The sequence below is a fragment of the Abramis brama genome (assembly GCF_963993115.1).
Source record: "Abramis brama genome assembly, chromosome: 13".
NCBI lineage: Eukaryota > Metazoa > Chordata > Actinopteri > Cypriniformes > Leuciscidae > Abramis > Abramis brama.
This window is the reverse complement of record NC_139975.1, coordinates 24,893,072-24,919,373: the sequence shown is the minus strand read 5'-3', so window position 1 is coordinate 24,919,373 and position 26,302 is coordinate 24,893,072. Positions and strand designations below refer to the sequence as shown.

At 39.6% G+C, this 26,302-nt stretch overlaps 2 protein-coding genes across 2 annotated transcripts; one reads left to right on the top strand and one right to left on the bottom strand.

The window, feature by feature from the left end:
• Positions 1 to 407: 407 nt before the first annotated feature.
• LOC311095357 (uncharacterized protein) lies at positions 408 to 2,357 on the top strand (the record flags this gene model as incomplete). Its single annotated transcript, XM_084133849.1, has 5 exons — positions 408 to 416; positions 508 to 669; positions 1,341 to 1,538; positions 1,632 to 1,740; positions 1,996 to 2,357. The coding sequence occupies 5 exons, from the start codon at positions 408 to 410 to the stop codon at positions 2,355 to 2,357; spliced, it is 840 nt and encodes a 279-aa protein (XP_083989975.1).
• A 1,049-nt stretch (positions 2,358 to 3,406) lies between these two features.
• On the bottom strand, positions 3,407 to 9,444 carry LOC311095356 (uncharacterized protein; the record flags this gene model as incomplete). Its single annotated transcript, XM_084133848.1, has 3 exons — positions 3,407 to 5,809; positions 6,157 to 6,240; positions 9,240 to 9,444. The coding sequence occupies 3 exons, from the start codon at positions 9,442 to 9,444 to the stop codon at positions 4,863 to 4,865; spliced, it is 1,236 nt and encodes a 411-aa protein (XP_083989974.1). The 3' UTR covers positions 3,407 to 4,862.
• Between the last annotated feature and the right edge of the window lie 16,858 nt (positions 9,445 to 26,302).

Sequence of the window (26,302 nt, the reverse complement as noted above, 5' to 3'; positions counted from 1 at the left end):
ATTGGATACTGTACAGTTAAAGTTAGTCCCCTCAAGTTCACACAGGTGTCCATCAGAGTAACCTCAGGTGTGTAGTTCATCACATAATATGAACGGTCCATTTTTTTTTAAACAGTATATGTCTTGTTTTATATAGTATAAAATCTAAAGAATTTTTATTTGTGAAATCATTTTCTGGAAGATACTGTTTGTCTTGCGATTTTGTTTGATAATTTATCTAACACAATTACATAACTTAAAGCTACAATATGTAATTTTTTTCGCTGCTAGGGGTCACTAACCTCTTACAATAACAAAGGCGTATGTTGATGACGCATTTAAGCGGAATTATGGATCTTGTCGTCAAGCTGATGGATCTAATAATGTTTATGGATGAGTGAATTGAATTGAACATTGATGTTTTTAACATGACTGTGGTATGAAGCAGGGCGCAATAGGCCCTTTTCACACGACGTCATGCAACTTCCGTTCTGACTCAAAGCAGTGTATGTTTACTTCCACCGCCAGCATAACGCTACGCTATGGAGTTTACTCAGTCCCTTCAACACCTGCCAGAAATACATCTGGATGATGTACATCGTCTTGCAGACAAATTTTCACTCACCACACGTTCCAAACTTGATAAAGGATACAAATTCTTCATTGAGCAGTACCTGTTTGCATATGAAGGTAAGCATTTTGTATTGTCCCGCCCAACTTACGTTAGCGGAGGAGTTAGGATAACGGTAGCTGCTAGTTGTTAGCTTTCTCTTCTGCAGTGACAGTCCATATTCTTGATTAATTTACTGTAATACAGACCTGCAAACTCTTGTTGCAATCATGTTTATTACTGATATTATTACTTTGCTATAGATTGTGTATTGTTAACTTAGATAAAAGTCAGTAACGCATTCATGGTCAATGTTGTGCCCTTTCACCAAAACATTGCATTGGAATAGTTTCGAATGTAGTTGTCGATGAGGTGACAGTGAGAGGGCGTTGTCACAGGTCCATGAGGAAAAAATGAGGAGGCTCATCATCTTCAGGTTTTTCTGATTTTCATGTTCTGCTGCGGTTGCAGACTTTGCAGTATCCCACAAAGTTCCATTGTGGTTCAGTGTGTTTCTCAGCCTGGTGTCAATGAGTGTGTGGCGCCAAACTCTAGATGACAATCTTACATTTAAAAACAGAAGAGGGTTGTTAGGGGACATTAAAGGCTGATAAATATTCTGTGTTATAAGTTATAAAAAGTTGGTGTTCAAAGTTCATAGACTTGCTTTAATCCTTAAGTTCGTTCAATTACTCCAAATAAATGTAAAATTGTTGTGAGCAAAGACTTATTTTCATGTTTCTATTATCAGGTTACATTTCATGCGAAAGAGGTTCCTGTGGTAGTGAAATGCATGTCATGTACCTGCTCTGCTGGGAAAGCACTGTGCAACCACATTGTGGCATTATTGTTTCAAAGTGCTCACTACTGTACCATGGGATTCAAGACAGTGCCATTGCCACTGTCATGCACCAGCTCTCTGCAGACCTGGCACCGGCCTAGGACACATGTAATACTTTAACATTCATTACATTTAATGATGTTGGACTAGAATTTTGTAATGACATTTGTCAGTTAATAATTTCTCATCAATATATTACAGGGAATTGCTCCTGAGGCAACAAATGACATGGTAGTGCGTAAACCAGTACCAAAGACTAAGGATCATGCCCGAACTGGAGTGAAATGTACACTGTACAGAGCATATGGTGGTAAGTCTGAATGAACACATGTCCAAATATTTTAATGTATAATAGAACATTGATTAGTATCTTTTCCCTTTAAGCCTTCAGTTGATATCTTATGCAAATTATGAACATTTCTTAATATGTAAGGGTTTGGGGCAGCTCAAAACATTTTCATGTGTATTTAAAGAGAGGTGATATGTGTTGGTGTTTGCTAAAATATGAAAGGTCAGGTGACAATGATATGTACATTTAACTTGACATATCTCACTTTTTTGTCAGGGCCTCTTCCAGATCCTCACATCATTGCCAGTGCTGAGAAACTTCAAGACAAACGCCCACAACCAGGCATTTGCAAATTGCTGCACGGGCTCGAGGCCCTTAATTTTGTGGACTCTAAATTTGGCCCTGTGCCATTTGGGTCTTTGCTCTCTTACCAGTGCCCTCCCGAGATAAGTAGAGACATTATTAAACACCCTGGTGCCCCTGGATTTCCTCAGTTGCCTTTAGAAGGTTACAATTTTAAATTTAATTTCCAATTTGAGCCCAACTACAAGCAACAATGCCACTTAGAGAGCCTTAAAGGGACACTCCACCCATTTGCACTAAGCTTTGCATTGTTAGAAACCCAGTCATACTATTGAATGGTCGTGCAACACTCTCTCATTTTCCCCTGAGACGGGAGAAATCCGTTATTTACCTCTTACACTTCCTCCCACAATGACGCAAAAATCGTAATTTTGCGTCATTGTCGGAGGAAGTGTAAGAGGGGGGGATTTCTGTTGAGACTACAAGCACTAGTTCCTCATCTCTCCAATCTTTCCCAGGGGCGGGACCCGCTCACGCTACAGACCTATTACAGATCAGTGGGTGGGACTTTACTCTCTGAAACTGAAAGCAATATCCTCCATCTTGTTTGAAGCTAAGCTAACAGGCGCTGTGGAGACAGATGTAAAGTTATGACGATAGCGGAGGAGAGTACTCAATATGATATAGAAGAAGAGGATTTCGGAAGTCTGATGCTTGAATCAGGTGTTTGTGGCTACCTTTACAAGCCGCATTATAGCGAAGAGCAGCCGAGGCAGAAGACCTGCCTGCCGCGGACGAGGAGCCCATACTGGCTCGAGTTAGGGCGGACTGGTGGCGCCGGTGATCTCACTATGCAACTACGAACACAGAGATAGAGTCCGTCTGTGGCAAAGAATTTCAACGATGACAATTTCGCCTGGACAAAATCTCTGAATCAGACGAGGACACGGACGTTTGTGTTGTGAACTATCCTAGTTTCGCACCGCATATGTTCTGACTGAACATCCAGGTACCATGCAATAATTCACCTTTTCGAAAGAAATAAAAACGAGGAGTAATGCACTAATGAGTTCGCCAACTAACTAGACATTTTGTGTGAAATGAATTTCAAGCTCTGCTGGTAGCTAGCCTTGTAGACGGAAGAGTGATTTCTCTTATATGCAGATATGCGCTGTTCTGGATTAGTGGGAGTGGCTTGCGGAGCTGTGCAATGTGGTGCATTGTGGGAGTTGTTGTCTTTCATACAAATGCGTCCTGAAGTTATTTTTTGTCTTTCCTCGGTCACGAAGGCACCAAATTCAAAATTTATTTTACATTTCGACTACATATATGACCCACTTTCAATAAAAAACAATGTTCCTATGGGTGGAATGCCCCTTTAAGGTGTCAAGGGAGATGTCTGCTGCAATTGAGGAAGAAACACGACTGCAGTCAGAATGCCAGCTGTGGACCCAGGTACACAAACCCCGACTTACAGCCAGCAGATTTGGTGAAATATGCCATGTCCGTGGAGAGTCTACTGCAAAATCCTTGGCTGCTCGCATTCTGAGAGGAACTCCTCAGACAGCTGCTATGAAAAGAGGGCTGGACCTGGAACCTGACATACTGAGGCAATATTCAGAGTTTTGTGATGTCTCTGTGACGCAGTGTGGGGTCATCATCCACCCTGATGCACCTCACCTTGCAGCCAGCCCATGATGCTAAAGTCTTCAACCCCAGAGAAACACCGCCATTTGGGTTGGCAGAGGTAAAGAGTTGTGATGTTGAAGATGTTGCTCAAGTTAAACACCTGATCACAGTTCGAGGCCAGGCCTGCCTCAAGAAAAACCACAAATATTATCATCAGGTTCAAGGCCAGCTGGCATTAAGCGGACTTCAGTGGTGTGATTTTATAACAGATACCCACACTGACTTCACAGTTGAAAGAGTATTTAGGGATGAGGAGATCATCAACTCAATGCGACAGAAGCTGGATTATTTTTATCACAACATCTACATGGATGCATTATTACGTTGAGGCAGAATTTTCAAATGTAAACAGTTCTATGTACATCTGTGATGCATGTAATTCCTGTTGTAAATACTTTTTCAATTTACAATTTAAGTCAATGTTGCATTGTATGTAAATGGGCTTTATAGTCTGTCTTGGTCACTTTTTGCTTATGTTCCATGGTTGCAAGGAACTGCTTCCAATCTTGTTTGTAGCTTTGAGCTGCTATGGATGCTTTTTATTAGTTTCATTCACCTCACTTATATGCTATTACCAAATATGTAAATAAAAAATTGACAAGTTTTAAAAATATTGTTGTTCTTTTAATGGTTAAGGTGTAAATGCATTTTACTCTGGATAAACTTTTTACAGAATGCTTCACAACATTGTTTATTAATAACATATACAAATCCCTATGTTCATAGAAAAGATAGTAAATGTAACAAATTTACAAATATATTACAAAGCACTTGTATTTACAGTATATCTACACAGTGTCAAATTTAAAAATATATTACATAGCACTTGTATTTACAGTATATCTACACAGTGTCAAATTTACAAATATATTACAAAGCACTTGTATTTACAGTATATCTACACAGTGTCAAATTTACAAATATATTACAAAGCACTTGTATTTACAGTATATCTACACAGTGTCAAATTTACAAATATATTACATAGCACTTATATTTACAGTATATCTACACAGTGTCAAACAGCTAAAAGTACTGTAGAATTAGTCTCACCCAAGAAAGGAAACACTTCAGACGGGTTTGTCCCCTTTGATATCAAGAGGTCCCTGATAGTTTGAGAGTAGGCAACAGATGGCCCACAGCTGATTGACTTAACCTGCCATAGAAAGAGGAACAAGCCCATCCCAAATGTGGTACTCCTTCACCCTGCGTATCGCCCTCTCAACTAAAATTCTAAGGTGGGCAATAGCCTGTGTTTTCTGGGTGTCCTCTGTGCTGAGCTGATTTGATGTTTTCAGTGGAGGTATGATGAGGGTTGCCCCCACCTGTGACAGCATCTTCTCAATTTGGAACCCCTTGTCAGCCATTACTCCATCTTCTGGTTGAAGTAACTGCAAGATCTGTGATTGGCGAGTTATTTCTATATCGGAGATGGAGCCTGTGTACAATTTAGATACAAATGTGATAACCCCACATGGGGCAATGCCAATTAGACCTTTAAAGTTGGTGTGGTTTTTATAGTTGGAAAATGTTTCCGACTGTAGTAAGAGAGAAGATGCTGTTTCACAACGGATCTCGGTGCAGTCTATTATCACTCTCACCTGAGGGCAGTAGAGCTTGAACTTGTCAGGCATTGTGGCCTGCACTTGCTCTCTCGTCATCCACAATGGTAGCGAGCCAAGAACCTGGTAAAGGTAGCTTGTCCATGTTAAGATGATGCGACTAACTGTAGACAAGCTGACCTCGAAGATGGATGACAGGGTTTTCTCCTGAAGCCCAGCTGCAACATGACAGAGAAACATGAACAGTTCATCAATGAGCGGAAGTTTTCGCTGAGGGTTCGGTGTCTCTTGTGCTGTTCGCTGTGCCTTGGACCAGTACAAAAGCCTTGAAGCAGAAGGGTAAACTGACTCCCAAAACACAGTGAAGACCTCCTTTGAGCTGAACCTAGTGTAATAACGAAAGTCCTCATCTGTGACACAGAACTTGAAAATCAGAGGCTGCTGCTGCTTAACTGTCAGCTGCTGGATTTCACGTTCTAGTGACAAAACCTGAAGCTCCAACTCTTGAATTCTGCTTGTGGCAGCATCCAGTTTACCTTTAAAGCAAGAAAAAACATACACCTTAATGTTTATCATTGAGTCATATACTAGTTTTCACTTCGTCTTCATTATTGGATGTTATTTGTTAGTGAGCTTGACAGTAATTCTTGGCTTTTATGAAATGAAGAGACTACAATAACTAAGATTACAATGTAATTTCTGTAATGGTTCTCAATCATCCAAATCATTATCATATTGTGTGGTACAGTATTATTCAGAGTAACTGAGTTTCCTGTAAAAGCATTTTACAGTAAGCACAGCTGCTCTGCCGATGAACCCTATAGTTACAAAGTAATTTATTGCCACATAGAAAAACCTGTTAATCTGTTTTTGAATTACTAACCAGGAGAAGGATGGTAGGCATAGTCATGATCTTTTGCTACTCCACCCGCAGGCAGTGCCTCCTCTGTAAAGATGCCTGTATCTCCTGAGATTCATCTAGGACTGCAGCCCTAAAATGCTTCCTTGCTCTCTGGTAAACCGGCTGTCGAGCTTGTGAGGCTCTTCCTAGAGATGTGAAATAGATACACATAAATGTCAACATGGATATTTAGTAATCATTTCTCAGAACCCAAAAAGTATGTATAATACCACCACAAATGCAATTATAACAAATGGCAATTTAAATGCCAACAGGATGATTTATTATAGTTTTTATATGGACTAAAAAGTTGTATAAAAAAAATGTACACAATTTTTTTTTCTTCGTTTATTTCATACAAGCATAATTGTATGTAAACTGTAAATAATGTAATAAATTATGATGTATTGTTATTTTAAAGTACTACCAGGCTTAATAGTGTCCTACCTTTACCCCAGTCATTCCAGGGGAATCTAGACGGCGTTGCTCCTTTCTTAATCCTGGTTCGTCCACTGGCTGATGTACTTATATCCTCTGGGGTAAAGTGCTGACTACACACGTAGGTGCTCCCACGGAGGATTTTAAAACTCGGTCCCTCGTCTCTTTTGATCGCCCTAACCCAACGGGCACGTATTTCAGCGTCCACTGGAAAATCGTGGAAACTTAAATAGGGAAATTTATGTTTGTTGTTTGAACAACAAGGAACACTACAATAGCATCTACAAGATGACTGTGCCATGCTTATTGGATGGGAAACTGTTGAAAAATGAAAACAGGAAGAAATAAATGATAAATCACATCAGCATATGGAAATGGTTTGACATTTAGCTTTGATAAAAATTGAACACTTGTTAGTAAACTTGTGGCAACACAGGCTGACCGCAATTTATCTTGTTGCTAGCTAGTCTAACTTTCCCCTCCACGACAGTTACACGTTAAAGAATGCTATAAGTTACTGGAAATTATCATTAACGTTATCAAAATATGCTAAATATAAGAACCAATAACGCTAAATACGTAAACATTATTATTTTAAACTTTACCTTTCGTGTTGTTAGTTATCACCTTTTGTATTCTCCTGAAGTAACGTTAACCAGCGCGCGCAAGTTAAAACGGAAGTACGTATACCCTGCTTTGCGGAAAAGCGGAAGTTTTCTGACGTCATTGTGAAAAGGGCCTATTGCTAATGAGAGACCGATATCAGCACCACACGCGAGTCCCGCGGATATAAAGGAATAAGGAGTTAGTTTATTAGACAAATTAAACTTGTGAGGTAACGTAGCGCTGTTTCACTTGGTCTAACAGTTACACTATCATACTAAACTGCATTTGAGTGTGTAGAATGTTATTCTATGTGTTAGTTTATTGGCTGTATGAGAATAGCAGTAAGCTAGATCAACATTAGAATAACATACAGATCATATTCTGACATTTCATCATGCTGAACTATATAACATTGATTAGTATTATGTACATTTGCTCACCTGTCTAATAAAGTACATGCAACACTCTTGACAGAGACGCCACTCGCATCTCGAAAATGATATTGATCCTCGTTTTAGTCCTCTTTTTGTCTCAAAGTCTGCTTGCCATTGTCCAAAATGTTTGAACAAAACAACAACAGTGTGAGCGTATCGCTAGGCGTAACCCAGTGGTCCACGTCTGTCGCCATGGTTACTATGGCAGTATGAGCGGAAACTGAGGGTAACGCGGATATGACGCCATTGACTGGCGACTCCCTCACACCTGCTCACACGTCCCGGTTCCTTGGTTAAAATAGTTGGAAAAATTTCGGATATTGTAAGTAATCAACTAAACAAAATATATAACACTGGCCTAGTGGTTTTGGGGTATTTTACTGCAAAATTCTTACATAGTGCACCTTTAAGTGTAGAGTGTCCGAACTTTATATGCCCCCATCTATATATTTCTAAACTGCTTACCTGCACATCTGTAAACAGACGCTGGAGTAACCAAAGCCCTAAAATGACCAGCTCAGGTGAGCAAACCTTCTCAGATATCCCTCCACATCATACTCTACAGGTAACAGACAAAACCAGTATCTGTTAACAAGTGTCATCTGAGCAGATGTTTGCCTAGTTTCCATTAATTTTTAACCATTCAGATTTAGTTTTTTTATGCATCAGCTAATGCCAGTTACATGTCTTACTGTCTGTTTCTTTATTGCAATAATGATTCATGATTATTATCAGACAGGTGATTCTTTTAAGACAAGCCATAATGCTTTCCAGAATATATAGGACATCATGTACAGAGGCCTATGGTATGTCTGATATTGGGTCCAATAATTCAGAACCAGTATAATGAATTACATCCTGCTATGGTGTAGCAGCATCACAGCTCAAGTTATACCAAGCTTTTATTGTACAGAGGAAAAGGACATTATTAAATCAGTAAAAAGTTAAATAAAACTGTAACAAGCGGATATGGAAGATACCCTTGAGTATGTGTGTATGAGAGAAAGACTGAAACTGACCAATGTTGTGGCAAAGCCAGATCCAGATGGCACGCAGTTTGTCTAAATCACAAAAATCTAAATCGCCCCCTGTGTGATTGTCTGGGTGATTGCTTGCACCGAAAAAATCTGCTTGATTCTGAGCTGCAAATTACAAATCCAAATAAACACATCATACTACTTACTCATCCAAAATCACATACATACAAGTAAGACATCTGATCTCTCTCACCTCTCTTCCATTTTTGATTGCGTGTGTGTCAACCTTGTGGCAGACCTCAGGGCTCGGGATTAGGTCCTTTTGAAGTTTTCTTCTGGACCATGGCCCATTTAATGTTTGTTTTCCTGAGGCAGTGGTTGACGTCTTCCTTGACTCTCCCTATTTCTTTATTGTGTTCTTCATTAATCTAGGATAGAATATTTTTTTCCTTTTTTTCAGACAGTTGGCATTTAGCCAGTGACCTCTGTTCATCTCTATCCATCATTGCCTACTTTTCAAACACAGAGCTCTTGATTGGCTCTTTTGTATTGACTGATTGAGGTCCTGTTGTCATTCTACATGTTTTGCCATCAGTGATTGATGACCCACCAATCTTTAACTTCCACTCTTTATGCAGAACTACACTGATAGCGTCTTCCTTTGGGATATCTTCAATCGGTCCTTGTTTGGATTGAGTCATCTTTGCAGCTTCCTTGCAATCGTGTTTGCTTTGTTGCTCATATCCCAGGGTCCACCATGAGGTCAGACTGTAAACAGGGGCTTCCCCTGATGCCTCAGAGTTGCTGTTGTTCATTTTGTAGTTGTGGAGGTCACTGAAGGTGTAGAGGTTATTAAAGCCTTTCAGCACCAGGCACGTGCAGGATGCCAGTGACCTCTTCTCTTCCCGTCCTTCACTGTTTGTGCTCCAGACATGAATGATGATAACTGTGAGGCTTGTTGAACAGAGTTGAGCTTTTACTTTTCTAAGGAATTATACTTTTTCACCCGGTGGATGATGACAAGGGGGAAAATAAATCAAATAAGCTTGCACTGAAAGAGTGACTGAACCATAACTAAAGAATATAATGGAGGGCTCTTTTGACTTGGGACAGTAAGTAACCACCTAGCAACTACCCATGAACACCATAGAAACTGCAAAGCAATGCAATAAAACTTACTCAGAAACCTTGCTGTATGATAAGATGCCTAATAAAATAATGTTTTATATGAGTGGTGCAGGTACAGTATGACAGCAGAACCCAGAAGACTTATTCGCCACTGCTTCCTTTGAGATTCTCCTATGTGGTTTTATAATGTGTTTTTTTTATTTTTATTTATGTGTAAAATAACGTCTGTGGTTAACATAACTTGACCATAGTTTGACGTTTTGTTCTGCAACATGAATTACACACACCCACATCAAAAACATGAAATTTGAAGCAGTTATGTTCATTTTTGAAAACGTATGTTTTTAAATATTAAATAAGACAGCTTGGGGTGTGAGTGTGTGCCATTTACGTGTAGAACAAAATATCAAAGTATCGTCAAGTTGTTTACCTCAGATTTTATTTTACTCATAAATTGAAAATGTATTTGTTTTTATTCAGACTAACTATACATATATATATATATATCATACATAATAATTTATTGAGGTGAAATGTGAGGTTTGAGGTTTATCATTCCATATCATTATCAATTCATATTATTTGACCAGTAAAGTTGTTTAAATAGTAATTTTTATGGTCATCTCATCTATGTAGTTTCATTCTAATATCTGAATAGGCAAGCATTCACATTTTCTTCAGACAAAGATCTGAAAAAAAAAAAAATCTGATTTAGCCTATATATATATATATATATATATATATATATATATATATATATATATATATGAAATTATATCCAGTGCAATTACAGAAAAAGCCTTAAAGTGAATGGCACATTGAAGAAATCCATAAGAGCATTACTGTGAAAAACCCATGTTCTTGTCCTTACGTATATACCACACTGACAGATGCTTTCAGACATGTGTCCACTTGCACACTACTCATAGTACTGTGGTAATCACATCTTTTCATGAAGGCACTTTGATAACTCCATCTCACTCAGTGCATAATGAATAAATGAACTCCTAACAGATATGGCCATTACTGGACTAGCAAAAGAGATCTCTGTATAGCTCACACCCAGAATAGGATATCTTTCATGTATTTAAAGCTACAGAAATTGATCTTAGCTACTACTGCCAAAAAATCTAATATCTGTTTCTGAGGATACATAAATTGGTAATTATTTGTTTCAAGGCATCAGAGTAAGTGAGACATGCACATTTAAAGGGGAAATGAAACGTCCATGTTTTGGCACTGGTAGTAGCTACATATATTAGAAAAATCACCTTGCCAAAAAATGTATTTTAAAAAGTTGTTAAAACCACAGATATGACAAAATTATTTTCTTAATTTCTAGCTAGCAGGTCGCCATTTTGGAGTGACGTCACAGCCTACGTAACGGGGTTGGTTGGTTCCGCTGGTGAGTGAAGAGAGTGAAGCGTTTCTGGACCGGACTGAATTCGCAATTGATTTGAAATGGAGGAAGACGAACTTGAAAGACCTGTTGAGCCCATGTGTCCCATTGCTTATGCATTTGAGTCGATACGGCGTGGGAACCGAGCAGTGGTACGTCGCTATGTCGAACAGCCGGTGATGGACATGGCCGTAGCCAGCTATGAGGTCACCGAGGTCCGGACCTCGGTCATTTTTTTTACATTCAAAAATAAAATTTCAAGCTCTCTGAATGATTAATTAGCCATTTAAACCACCTCATATGAGTGTTTGCAATTCATTTTGCTGCGAGAATCTAGCGCAGTGAACGGGGCTTGAGAGCGCGTTGTGAGGGCGCGGGTGCGATCCAGTGTTGCCAGATCCATCTAATGGAAAAGTGGCAGTAGTCTTCTGGACTTGTTTTTCTGATTTAATGTCACACTTTAGGAAGTTATTAAAGTGGAAAGTTGCATGTTAGGGTTCGTGATATATTAATCTTATTTACAAAACACAAGCTTTGAACTTATTTCGGATTATTATAAAAAAAAAAATATGCTGCTTGTTTTTCGTAGCAATATCTGGCAACATTTTACTGTCAGCATTATTTTAAAAAATCTTATAGAAAAACTGTAATTGCTGAAAGGAAGATACCACATTCGGTAAGACAAACGCAATGATCATCGTGATTATCTGTAAGAAATGTATAACACTATCAAAAACAATAGCATAATACAGATCTGTATGTTTCAGAATGAAGCAGGAAGACGGCTTTTTTATTTTGTCATTTCAGTGAGCCAGGGATTGAATAGTCCACACACACACACACACACACACACACACACACACATACGCTATAACGTTAGCAAATAGCCTGTACATAGTTTGTAACATGTCTGTAAAATGTAAAACATTATATTGAATAAAAAATTATTTCACAAACATCTACAGTGTGCATGTGCAGTTTGTTAACATAACGTTAGACGTCGTCTTTTTGTCTGGTACTAATAAACTTCACTAGCTAAACACTAAGTTAGTGTTATTTAGCTAGTTCATGCTTACAGCTGTTAGCTAACAATGACTGTACCTAATGTTAGTTGTTCGCTGGTTCGACCAGCACATGCATCTTGTTAACGAGCCAGTGTGATGCAAACGTATGAGAGGTTTGACATGATAATATGATACCAGATGAACGCTTTTTATACGTAGTTTAATGTTAAGTTTTATGTCTTTCACTGCGTTTTACTGAACTCAGCCCAGAGCCTTTAAAGCCAACCAACCCCGTGACGTCACAGGTTAGAATACTGCACAATGGCGGCGCCCTGGCCGCGAAAGATATAACGTTTTTTCTTTTTTCTTTTAATTGTTTACATTTGTCATGTTTCTTATATAATTGTTGATTATAGTGGAAATCCATTTTGTAAATCATGTAAACTTGATTGACTGCTTCATTTCCCCTTTAAAGCTGGTGCAATTTTAGAGTCCAGAAGTCAAAATCACTCTACCACCCATGTTCTTCAATGCAACTAAACCCGAAGCATGAGGTGAAACATCCTTGAGAAATACAGGTGGCTGACGAATTCTGATGATTTCGATACTATTAATATTATAGAGGTTGGAGCTAGTTGCTGCACATTTTACTCCCGTGAATATTTCTCAGGGTGGGTTTATTTTTTGAAGGTCAGACAATCTGTTGAACATCGAACTGTTATTGCATTGTCACACTATATGGGGTAAGTTACAATGGAACCTCCCATTAAATAACTTATTAAAATTAAAATGGTAAAACAGTTATAAAAACACAGTTTTGACTCAAAAGCTTATAGTTACTGAGATATAAGACTTGTTATGTATCCTGTTTTAGATACATAAACATATATTTTTAGTAAAACAATGTGGGATCTTTCTGAAAAAAATATTTCCTCATGTACCACAAATTAAATTGAATCCATTAAAAATACGAGTAAAATGTAAATGTAATGCTCAAACCTACATACCTTGTTCCAAGTACTTTTGACTTTGTGTAATGTTGTGTCCTCTTCTGAAGTGCTGGACTGTTATATACATGGAGCACTGGGCTGGGATGTGTAGCACTGGCAGAATGAGGGGATGACAGACCTAAAAATACTACAAAGCAGCTGATGTTGAACAGTACAGCACTTTCTGCCAATCATTGGCCCTTATGGGTCATCCTCCAGAAGACCAAAGGGGCCATGAGCACTAGAATAGTTGTAGAAATGTCAGAGAACATTAACATTTATGCATTCACCAGATGCATTTATCCAGAACAACTTAAATTGCATTCAATGCATTGTAAATGTACATATTTTAATCAGTTTTTGCTTTCCCTGGAACTCGAACCGATGCTCTACTGTTTGAGCTACAGGAAAATTTAAAGCTCATTTAGAAAGTCGAGACATCGGATAAATATTTCAGATTCCTCACAATTTCTAGGTCACTATTCAAGGAATATTTGTGAAACTGCTCAACTCCTTTGAACAATGACCAAATGTTCTTAATCTCACTGAAGCACAAGCTGCTCTTTGCATCTTTTCATCAGCATTTTTTTACACAGACTTGTAGAGTTCATGCAGCTCTTGTGCTGCTGTCATCATTAAAGCAGAAGTGAGAAACCAGAGATTCTATTTTTTTTTAAAGGGGTCATCGGATGCCTATTTTCCACAAGTTGGTATGATTCTTTAGGGTCTTCATGTAAAGTTTGTAACATACAATTCCTCAATGGTTGTGTAAAACCCAGGACCACTATCGTCAAATACGATTGACAATTAGCATACAGTTTGGATTGGCGGTATGGTTCTGTTCTGGGCAAGAACTCCCAGCGCATCCATGCAGCCTAGCATGGATAAGAGCAGGAAAAGCAGCAATAACCTCACTTAGGGTAAACAGAACAGAACCAACATGAATGTATTGCAGATATCATTAATTAATTTTAATGTACAACATCATTAGAGAATTTTAGTCTGATTCAGGGGGAATCAGAATGCCAATTCCTGACTGATGAGATGAGGAGCTGGGAATGGAGGAGAGAATTAGCTCCTGAGAAACGCAATAGCTGCTGATAATACTGAAGGAGCTTATATATGTATACACTGATAGGCGTCATATTCCTATACAGTAGGTAGACGTGGATCAGCTAAGAGTCAGCTGATGCGAGCTTGACTAACGTGACCTGCCAGAACTGACGCTACATTTAATTTCTGTCAGGACCACTATAGTCAAATACGATTGACAATTAGCATACAGTTACAGTAGGATTGGCGGTATGGTTCTGTTCTGGGCAAGAACTCCCTGTGCATCCATGAAGGCTAGCATGGATAAGAGCAGGGAGAGCAGCAATAACCCCCCAAAACAAAACCATATGCCAATATCCCCCAACACAAACTGACAGCGAAATTCTGGATGTCATTTTCACACTATCCCCAACACGACTGATGCTGATAGAATGGTTAATACATCCTGATATTAGTGGCATAGGCGCATATGTTAGTGGCACTGTAGATCCAATCTAATGGGGGAAGCATCACCCCAAGCTGGAGCCAGTAGGGACACATTGCAACAAGCGTGTTGCTGTAGTCAATTTAACAGTGTATGGGATCTATTGGGGGAAGCTTACACCCCTAGTGGCAGCAAAATCTGATAAAACAAGCATGTTGTATAATCGCGGAACTATTGCTAAAACTAGTGTAGTTTGACAGGGGAAGCATACTCCCTACAGCAATAGCTCCGACTAGCGGCAACAAAACTGTTGTATAATAACAGAACTATTGCTAAAACTAGTGTAGTTTGGCAGGGGAAGCATACACCCTACTGCAACAGTTTGGACTAGCAGCAACAAAATCTACATAGGACTAGTATTAAAACTAGTGTAGTCAGGTTGGGGAAGCATGCACCCTGAGTAATATGCTGTGCGCAGCTAAGCAATTAAGATTTCTGCTCCCGTTGTACTGAATTCCATTGGTTGTGGAGGTGAAGATGATGACTCCCATGATTCCACACTCCTTCACAGGACCATCAAGCTACAATGCTGTTAGTGTTGAATAACAGACCTTTGCGGTGAATGTACCTACTGTGTATTTTGCACAAGTATGTTACCGATAATCTAGATAAGCTTTAGCCACAAGCATGTGCTACTTAACACAGCATGTAGCAATAATCGGATAGAATAAAGAACAAGCATTTTTCCAATGAACCCAGATAAGCCTAAAAGAAGCCTAAAGCCCAATTTATACTTCAGCGTCAAACTCACGCCGTAGCTACGTCGTAGGCTGTGCATATCACGCGTACCCTTCGGCGTACCCTGACGTGCACCTCTCCAAAAATGTAACACCGGGTCAGTTCTACGCGAACCGCAAGCACTGTGATTGGTCTGCTAGAACCCCTCCCTCGGGGCTCCCTCTGCATGTGTAATTGCACGTTAATGCGGACAACGACGCAGAAGTATAAATGAAAACCAACGCGTAGCCTACAGCGTAGAGGCATAGGTTCAACGCAGAAGTATAAATTGGGCGTAAGTAACAAGCATATATTCAATAACTTTTGCACTAGCAACCACCAGTACAGTAGGCTACTGATAGCAAGTTGCTGAAATGACAGCATATTGCTGATGCCTGATAAGCTTAGCTTATGGTTAATAAGCTAAGCCTGATAAGCTTAGCTGATGCCTGATAAGCTGATACCTGATAAGCTTAGCAAAGCATGTGACAATGACACCAGATACAAGCCTAAAACACAGCCATGTTCCAAATAACGACTGGGCTAAACAACCATGTTTCCAATAGCAACAAACATCTTTTAGAGCCAGCAGTTTTCAATAGCAACTAGATAGCCTTTAGAACAAGCAGTGTTTTTAGAGCAAGCATATTTCCAATACACTATAGCTTTAAGAACGCCGTGTTTCCAAGAACTAGATAGACCAAGCGTGTCTGATACCCGACAGAATCAACGCTGCTTGAATCTGTGCTGCCTAGTGCTAAAAGCACAGCATGTGCAACGCGAGCAGTTGCCAATGACAACAAAGAGTAATGCACATAGCCAAAATGATCACATAAGCCTAGCAAGAGCATGTTAATGAAAATGACTAGATAAGCCTAAGCAACACGGATAGCATTAGCAACAAGCATGATGCCAATACCCTGATAGCTTTTAGTAATGAACATTAAAAAGGAACTTAGCTTAGCTTTGTGAAGACTTTCAGAGATGAATGGAGAGTGGATCACATCGATTCCTTTGTCAGTAATGCAGCAATGCAAGCAGCAATGCAGACTGAGGTCACTTCCAAATCAGGCCGCTTATGATCAATGTGGCGAATCTTGTGTTCAAGTTCACGAACTTGAATGAATCTGAGGTGAAATCCTTGAGGGGAACGAATTCCTCTCGCTAAATTCACGATTACACAATTCCTTGTGAGATGATGCGGTTTGCCTGTCGAATTTCGCCATTGAAGTAGCTCCTGAGAAACGCGAAAGCTGCTGATAATACTGAAGGAGCTTATATATGTATACGGTGATAGGCGTCGTATTCCCATAGGTAGAAGTGGATCAGCTGAGAGTCAGTTGATGCAAGCTTGAATAACGTGACCTGCCAGAACTGACGCTACGCTTAAAGGTGCCCTAGAATGTGTTGAAATAATATTTTAATTTTGTCTCTGATATCTACATAGAGGGTATGGCTTATTTAAGGGCATTTAAAATGTCCAGATATGTTTTTACAGGTCCATTTTCAACCCTAGAAATTGGCCCTAGAATGAAATGGTCTGTTTTTACCTTATTTGGAAGGGTCATGAATAGTAATGAGGAGTTCTGCTCTGATTGGCTGTTTCACTGCGGGCTCATAACAGTAGCTCAGAGTGACAGCAAAAAGGTCCCTGGTGTCCAGCGTGACAATGGAGAGATTAGGCGTTCAACCGTACATCAGAGTCCTGCACGGGTCCGATTTTGTAAATCCGCACCCGCCCGTACCCGCAGTGCTTCAAACCGACACCCGACCCGCACCCGAAATAAAATAAGTTTAGCCAATCACATTATAGACACAATTACAAAAATGTTTATTGCCAGGTCATACAGAAGTTATTACATGACAATTAACACAAGGACAACTTCAGCCGAAGCTGTAAAAAGGCCGGTAGGCTACATGAAGAACTGCTTTGTTACCACAGTTATCTGCGTGCTTCCTCGGCAATGAAGTTCCACATTTGCGGCTATCCAACACGAAAATGCATGCAGCAAATAAGCCTTTCACAGCCTTTTTTCAGATAACTCCAAATTTCTCCCACACACATGCATCCATCTCGACGACTGCAAGCAGATCGCGTGCGCGCGGTTATGATGAATTTTTAAAAGTGAAAGTAGCCTAGGTAACGTTAGATCCTGGGAGGGCGCAGTTCCGCCTGGTATTGTATTGAACATGCGATGGCATATGCAAATTTTTGTAGGCGTACATATTAATGATCCCGACTGTTGCGTCACAGTCGTGTTATGTGGAGATTCGCCTATTTTTCAGGGGTGTTTTTCAAAAACAAGATTTAAATAAGAAGGATAAAACAATGGTGTTTGAGACTCACTGTATGTCATGTCCATGTACTGAACTCTTGTTATTTAACTACGCCAAGATAAATTCAATTTCAAATTCTAGGGCACCTTTAATTTCTTATTACGTTCAGCTGTGTCTCATTGCCTTATTATCTCTGCCTTTATAAGCCCTGTGTTTTCAGTCATTGTTTGTGTCACACTGCAATTCTGAGCACTCGCTCTTTGGTGTGATTATGGTTTTGATCATCTGCCTGGTTTCCTGGATTTCCCTGTTTGCCTGGGATTTGGACTCCATTGTTTGCCCTGTGTTTTTGATCTTTTGCCTGTTATTTGAATTACGATTAACCTAATAAAACTGCACTTGGATCCTCAACCTGTGTGTTTCAGAATGGTTCATGACAACTAGGGACTGTTTTTTCCGAAACACTGCTTTATGAAGATTCGAAACCTTTATGAATCTTTTGTTTTGAATCAGTGGTTCAAAGAGTGTACAGTGCTATGCATAAGTTTAGACACCCACGCTAAAGTTGACTAAAAAGAGGAATAAAAAATCAACTTTTGGAAATTGAACTTAATGCCTTAATTAAAAAAATTAGGAAAAATCCAACCTTTAAGGACACCAATTTTCTTTGTGAATGAATAATGTATCATAAATAAATAAATGTTCTTCCTTTAAAATACAGGGTGCATAAGTTTGGACACCCCTATGTTAAATTCCCATAGAGGCAGGCAGATTTTTATTTTTAAAGGGCAGTTACTTCATGTATCCAGGATACTATGCATCCTGATAAAGTTCCCTTGGCCTTTGGAATTAAAATAGCCCCACATCATCACATAGCCTTCACCATACCTAGAGATTGGCATGGTTTTATTTCAGTTAGCCTAATAGCTGGTTTGATTTGCATTGAGAGATGATCTTATGGAAAGTACTCCATGCCAATCTCTAGGTTTTAAATTAAGGCATTAAGTTCAATTTCCAAAACATGATTTTTTATTCCTCTTTTTAGTCAACTTTAGCATGGGTGTCTAAACTTATGCATAGCACTGTATCAAACTGCCAAAGTCATGTGATTTCAGTAACCGAGGCTTCGTTACGTCATAACTGTTTCCAAACATTTAGAAATATCAATGGTTTGTCACTGGAGGGCGATGATCTCTGTGAACCCATGAATCATGCGGATTCACTGAGATCACCCCCCAGTGGCAAACCATTGAACAAATGGGTTTGACCGGATCTTTTTATAAATTTGTACACGTTTTAATTTGACATAAGTATAATTAAAAGGAATAATTTCTTAAATGTTAATTTCTTAATTTCTTAATTGTTTCTTATTGGCCTGTTTAGCTGAGCAATCCATGGAACAAACAAAACAAGCTCTGATAAATTGATTAAATAACACATAATACACAGACACTTGATATTTAATCTTATTAGAAGATTAGCTAATTGCATTTGATAGATTTTACTTTCAGTAAAAGAATTTGCGATGTGTTTGTAAAAGGTGTTTTTATGTATGTTTGGCCTGAGTTTTTATTGCATTTCCACTGTTCTGACCAGCAGGAGTCACCAGTGTAGATAGGTCTAGAACCACACATACGTCACAACAGTATGAGGACAACGGTGCAACGCTACCAGTCTCATGCCTTAAGTGGGCAGAGCAAAGTTATCTTCGTAGGCATTGCTTCATTTGGAGCGTTTCAAAGTTAATGCTGGTAGTTACGCAGCCATCCAATGGTGCAACGCTACCAGTCTCATGCCTTAAGTGGGCAGAGCAAAGTTATCTTCGTAGGCATTGCTTCATTTGGAGCGTTTCAAAGTTAATGCTGGTAGTTACCCTCTTCTGTTATCTGTGGCTCCTTAAAATGGAATGAAAGGTTCCAAAACGCGATAAATCCATTTTGATTAATTTGAGTAAAAATGTGTTTTCTTTACCAAGATAGTGGCAAGATGAAAACCACTATTTTCTGTTTCAAACTTTCACATAGCATCTTTAGGTTATAATAACCTAAAAAATTCAAATCCAGATTTTGGTTTTCAAAGATTTATTCTAAAAACGGATAATTTTCCCCCAAAATGCAATAAATTCATGATACAAGTTATTTAAAGTTATTTTTCATATTGAAACTGTTGAAAATACACAACAAAGTAAGTTGATCCACATATGACAGCCTCTGAACTTGGTCAATACTAATCTTATATACAGGCACTGGACTAAAAATGCATTCAATCAGCCATCGCTAGGAAATACCTCCTGAACTTTTTTGATGGCGATCAGCTGTAAAATGGCTTGGTCCTGCTCGGTTTTTGTTGACTGAGTAAAACCATTGAAAGTTTTTCAAAAGATCCCCTGGGGTCAATGTGTCAGCGTGACAGAAGTTTGATGCTGTCATGTGAGAACAAGCAACAGCTGGCATTTTTCCTCCTCCCGACTCGAGTGCCTCATCTTCTTAATCTCCTCACGTAACTGATTCGATTTTGATGGCTTTCACTTCTTCCCCACCGCAGAAACCACCACAGGTTCGTCCGCGCATTGGAACCAAACTCTTAAAATGTTGGAATTGCCTTTAACATGCCTAGTGTTGTAGTCAGGATGTAGCATGTAGCCTATAATAGTTTTAGTAGTATAATAGTTTTATGTAGTTTTGAAACTCTTCTTCTTCTAATGGAGTTTTATGGCGGTTGGCAAACCAACTTTCGGTGCATTACCGCCACCAACTGGACTGGAGTGTGAAGCACTAATAAGCGTTTAGAAATGAACAATTTAAACAATAGAGTGTCTATATATTTTATTAACAAAGTTCGAGAGGAGCACGTTCAGATAATTAAACCTAATTAAACACATGTGGAGCACATTCAGATAATCAAACCTAATTAGACACGAGTGGAGCACTCTATTAATCAACCCAATCAACGAGTTAAGAGGTGTATATATACAGCAAACTTGCCCCCGTTCATTGACAGTTTAACCGCATTTGGCCCTGCAGTACCTTCCTAACATGTCAGAATCGAGCTCTTCCCGTTCGATGAAGAATCTTTTGTCCTTCAGAATCAGGAATCTTTGCCGCAATCCTCTGGTGTTATCTCGCCGGCTTCAGTCAAAACACTGCAATCTCCTTCTGCGTATTTCTCTAAACCGGACCATTTAATAATTCCTGCCATAGAGAAGTGGACAATAAGGCAATGCCGCACTCTTCACGCGAAGGAACGGGCCTTCCTCCAGCGTCAGGCCACCGCAGATTCAGTCCCGGCCAGTCTACACTCTCAACGTCTGCCAGGTCAACTCCATTTGTGCTCGGCTCAAAACCTTCTCGTTTACTGTCTCTGGTTGAACTTCGCATCGCTTCAGTTGTTGAATCACAAGCCAGTTATGCCATCTGGATACTCATTTTGATCAGGGAAAACGCGTTTTAAATAGTTTCTGTATAAATGATTTGGCGTCATTAACGCAATGCTTCCTTGTGGCATAAACTCACACATAAACAGTAGGTCGCACATTACGTGCAGACTGCACACAGAATCAGAACTTATCGTCAACGCTGTCCTGCAATTTATCTACAAAAATCGCTTAGAAACTTAAAGTTATAGCATAGATGTTTTTCTGATTCAGAAAAATAAATTAAAGGAACACAAATTTATGCAAAGCTTTGTCTTTTACCATAAGTTGTTTCTTTTGAACTTCACTAAAATTAATACGCGTGTGCCACTCAAACCAGCAACAGATAAAGGAACAAACAGGAACTAAATCAGACTGCACCTTGCTGTTTGATGATCATCCAGCATCAAACAATGATTACAGTATCAAACTGATGTGTCAGAGGTGAATATACTCAGGTTCTAAAAAGTTTTAGTCTTCTCATCATGTAAGCGCATGTTATCACTTCGAGAAACCAATGAAAAAAAAAGAAGAGAAAATAAGAACATTTTCAAACGTTTAATAATCAATCTCTCAGCCCGCACAGTTTCTGCTGCGCTCGGGATTCCAATTGCACAGGTTAAAACCATGGGTTCAGCCTCGTCCATTGAATTCCGGGTATTAACTTAGATACAGTTGATTTCCAGGATATTTCTGATCTCGTCCACCTTCCCAGACAGTCTAAACTGTTCTAAACGCAAACTGCTATCTTTACTCGCCCACTTAAACTTCAGATGCGCATAATCCTGCAAGGATTTCATCTCTCACTTATTCTTCTTCGCGTCTTTGATTTATGCGCAAGAAGATGAGCATCGGCTCGCCAGGCCCCACTCTCCTCCTCCCTTCTCTCAGCCACACACCGTGGCTTTTCCAGGTGCCGCATCCCTTACAACAATGCCCGCTCCTCTCAACGAATGCCTTCCCCTTAGTGTGAGGTTGCCTCAGCTAATGGGGCAAGCTAAGCCATTTCATCCCGCCGTCTCTAACTCTCCTCATTGTCCATGGCCTGCAGACCCTATAGCGTTAGGATGCCTCCGCTAATGACGCAGACACAGATAACACTTCCTTTTCCTCCCACTGCCTCTAACCTTTTCCACTACCAGTGGCCTACAGCTCCTTCAGCAGCACCTAGCGTGAGGCTCCGTCTCTGGCTAACCTTCTCCATATCCCTGCTCCAAAAGGAACTCAGTTCTCTAGTAAAATTTCCTTCATTGCCGCAGCAGTGTCGTGCCCACAGGAGCTCAATTTCTCCAGGAGCTCTGTTTTTCTGGCCATTTTCTCCACTGCCGCAGCAGTGATGTCACCTCTGCTCCCGCAGAAACTGTTTCTCCACTGCCGCAGCAGTGATGTCTCCTCTGCTCCCGCAGGAACTGTTTCTCTAGGTAAGTTTCTCTAGCTAAGTCTCCTCTGCTCCCGCAGGTGCTCTGTTACTCTGGCTATATTCTCCACTGCCGAGCAGTGTCCAAACGAACATTGGTCTCCCAGTGGACATTGCATGCATCTATGTTTCCTCTTTCACCATCCAGCGAGCATTGGTCTCCCAGCGGACGTAGCATGCATCTATGTTTCCTCTTTCTCTGTCCAACGAGCATTGGTCTCCCAGCGGACGTTGCATGCATCTATGTGTCCTCTTTCTCCGTCCAGTGAGGATTGGTCTCCCAGCAGACGTTGCATGCATCTGTTTCCTCTTTCTCTGTCCAGCGAGCATTGGTCTCCCAGCGGACGTAGCATTCATCCATGTTTCCTCTTTTCTCATCCAGCAGGCATCGATTTCCTAATGGACACAGCAAGAAATCTCCCGGCCAGTCTTCCAAAATTTGTCACTCCGCTGTTGGCCGGTAGGGCCCACCAGCCCGACGGCGTGAGCTTCTCCCGTCGGAAGCTACCTGGGCCATCTCTGTCGGCCGTCTTTGATCTCGCTGCTCCCCGCCTATCGGTCGGACAGCACGCCAAATACGCATAATGGGCCCTATTTTAACGATCTGAAACGCAAGTGTCAAAGCTCAAAGCGCAAGTAACTTTGTGGGCGGGTCTTGGCGCTGTTGCTATTTTCCCAGCGGGATAAATGACTCTTGCGCCAGGCGCAAATCTAAAATGGGTTGGTCTGAAGATCTATCTATCATAATAATGTATGATTTGCAAAAATGAAAACTGCTGCTTCTGTGTAGATTAGAGAATCAAAGTGTATGCGCGTTGTGCACACGCTACATTGATTATGGCCAAGCATGCGCCCTTAAAATAGCATATGAATAACATGCGCAACGCGCCACTGACTTTAAACTATTTTTTCCTGGTTAGTGGCGCAATTGTTTTCTAAACCTGCAAAATAGCATGAAGGAACGTTTGCGCCGGAACACGCCTCCTTTTTTGCGCTGAACCGCCCAGGGAGCGCAAGTTCATTCCCTAGTTTAGCGACATGCTTCTGTGGAGGGAAAAGCGCGCTTTGCGCGGGTGCAAAATAGGAATGATACATGCGTCAGTGTACAAAGTCAATTGCGCTGGGTGCAAGATAGGGCCCAATCTTTCCTCTGTTTAATTGATGTAAGTGTGAACTTGTGATATTATGTTTTATTAACAAAGTTTGGGAGGAGCACGTTCAGATAATCAAACCTAATTAGACACGAGTGGAGCACACTCTGTTAATCAACCCAATCAACAAGTTAAGTATATATTGTGTATATATACAGAAAACTTGCCTCTGTTCGTTGACAGTTTAACAGCATCCCTCCACCACCTCATCTCCTCACTTCTAGCCCTAAATACTCTTACAACAACGGGGGGAGTACTCTGGGTTCGGGCAAAAATTCAGAGCTCCGAGCCCTCCCCCCCGGACAGCACGCCAAATACGCATAATCTTTACTTTTTTACTTAATTGATTTAAGTGTGAACTTATGAAATGAGACATAAATCATACCATGTCACTAATCAAACTTATCAGTCATATTCAGTTCAAAATGTATACAGAAATCAAAGGCAAGCACTTCATAGGGCTTTTCACATGGAGCTCAACCCCGAATTATCGTCGTTCTAAACACCACTTTTAACCCCGGGTAAAGTAACATTTCACGTTTGTATATTTACTTGCTTTGGACAGTCACTGAAACACTGTGCATTCTATATAAATAGTTAATTCAGCGTTCATCAAATACTGTCAGAAAATGCAAAAAATTGCAGTGAAGAAGAGACCGTTTAATTATTTTATAGTCTGAAAAGTCCATAAACTTGATAAAAAAAAGTTGGCTATATATGAGGATAAGCAATGCTTAAGCATTTATGTAAACATATTGTGTGCTGTGTTCGTTCAATCAGTGACACTGACACAGCAAATATGCAAATAAGGAAAAATGTGTGAAACAGCAGCATATGAATACCCAGGATTAATTGTTAACCTTGGGTAAATGATGATCAGTGTGAAACGTGAAGCAAGATAACCCAGGTTTCCGTTTACCTGGTGCTTACAATCACCAAGGGTTAACTATTTCATGAAAAGAGAAGTTCATATATCTAAAAAAAAAAATGTTTTACCTTCCCCTTTTTCTTACTATCAACATGAAGATCCCACAGTAAATAGAGCCGGCTAACTCTTGTGGAACATTCTAAAACAATAGAATATTAAGTTATTCCTGGAAAAGATGTGATAGATATAACGACACACCATCTGTACAAGTAGCTTATGTCTTTATGAAAGCCTTATAAAACTGACCTTGTTTTTGATCAGCTCCTGGGTGATTCTGCAACAAAATCAAACAGAAATATATATATACAAAATGTATAACCATAAAAATTGCATAAGAGAGCCAAGTTTCATTGTCCTAAAGCAAAAATTGCCACGTACTGCATTGCAAAAACAACATGTTATATTCAGAATATAAAAGAAACATGCAGAACATCATGCCAAGCACAAACAGCAATGAACAGCAAACCCTGAACTGCGAGCGCATCTATATTTGTTAAACATATCACTGTTTGGTTGTGTGTGTGTTTGATTGAATGTTTAATGGGATGCATTCAAACACATTATAATTGTTTTTATTTTGTTGACTTAAGCACAATTGTGTTTGTCTATGCTTGTGACTTTAAAGAAGAAAAGACATTTTATGACCAAATCATACAGGAAACCAACTAATTCCAAAGAGACAATTATTAAATACTATTTATTGCCACTGTGTCTTAAAAAATAACTCAAAACCTTCATACCTTCATGGACAATTGCCTTTTTGAAGTGAATTTTGAAGGTGTGCATTCAACTTGTGTCATCTGCTCGGTTTAAAAAAACTGGGCAGTGGAAATTGTTTTGCATGGTTTGCATGTTTTCCTCTCCGAATCGTTCTTTGCCTAAATGAAAAAAAATAAAGAAGAAAAAAAATCCACATAAACATTGGTCAGTATCGGAAAATGTAACCAATGAAATAAAATACAGCAGCAACAACAAAGTAAAACCACAGATCATGAATATGTAACCTATCAAAGCTAGACAATATCAACAGACGCGATAAAGTGAATTCATTCTTAAGGCCCATTTACAATTATTGATTTGATATCCCACAATCCTGTGCATTCCATTCTTTGACTGTTGAGCTAAAAAATAAAGATGGCGTCTGAAATTTGAGGTTTGTGGTCAGTATGTGTGTAAAGTGTACATTTTGACCAACTTTTCCCATTTTTAATGACATTTCTAGTGAGAAGTTCATATTGTAGTAATTAAATATTCAATGCGCTACTTGCACAACTACTTCCGCGTACATATCGTGAGTTTCCGGTTATGGCAATGGCTACCATGGCTACTTACTACACTCGCTGTCTCCAGGATCTTCCAAAGATCAGCGTTAATGATGATAGTTTTTATTTAAAAACAAGCAAAGCCCCATTGAGCAAGCTGGAGAAAGGTTTTAAATTGTATGTCGCTTCGTATATACACAGTTATGAAGGTAAGAAAAAAAACTAATGTTCCCAAGTTTTCAACATTTAACGTTTTCAACGTCTAGCGTTTAACAGCCAATACTATTTTTAACAGATTCTTTTTTTTCTCTTTTTTTTTCTTCAGCTAACATTAACGTTATGTGCTTGTGTTGCTATTTAGTATCAAATAGAGGTCTGGTGTTACAGATCAATGAGGAAGAATGAACCACCACACAGTTTAATAGTATGCTAGAGAAACAGAGCAATGCTGG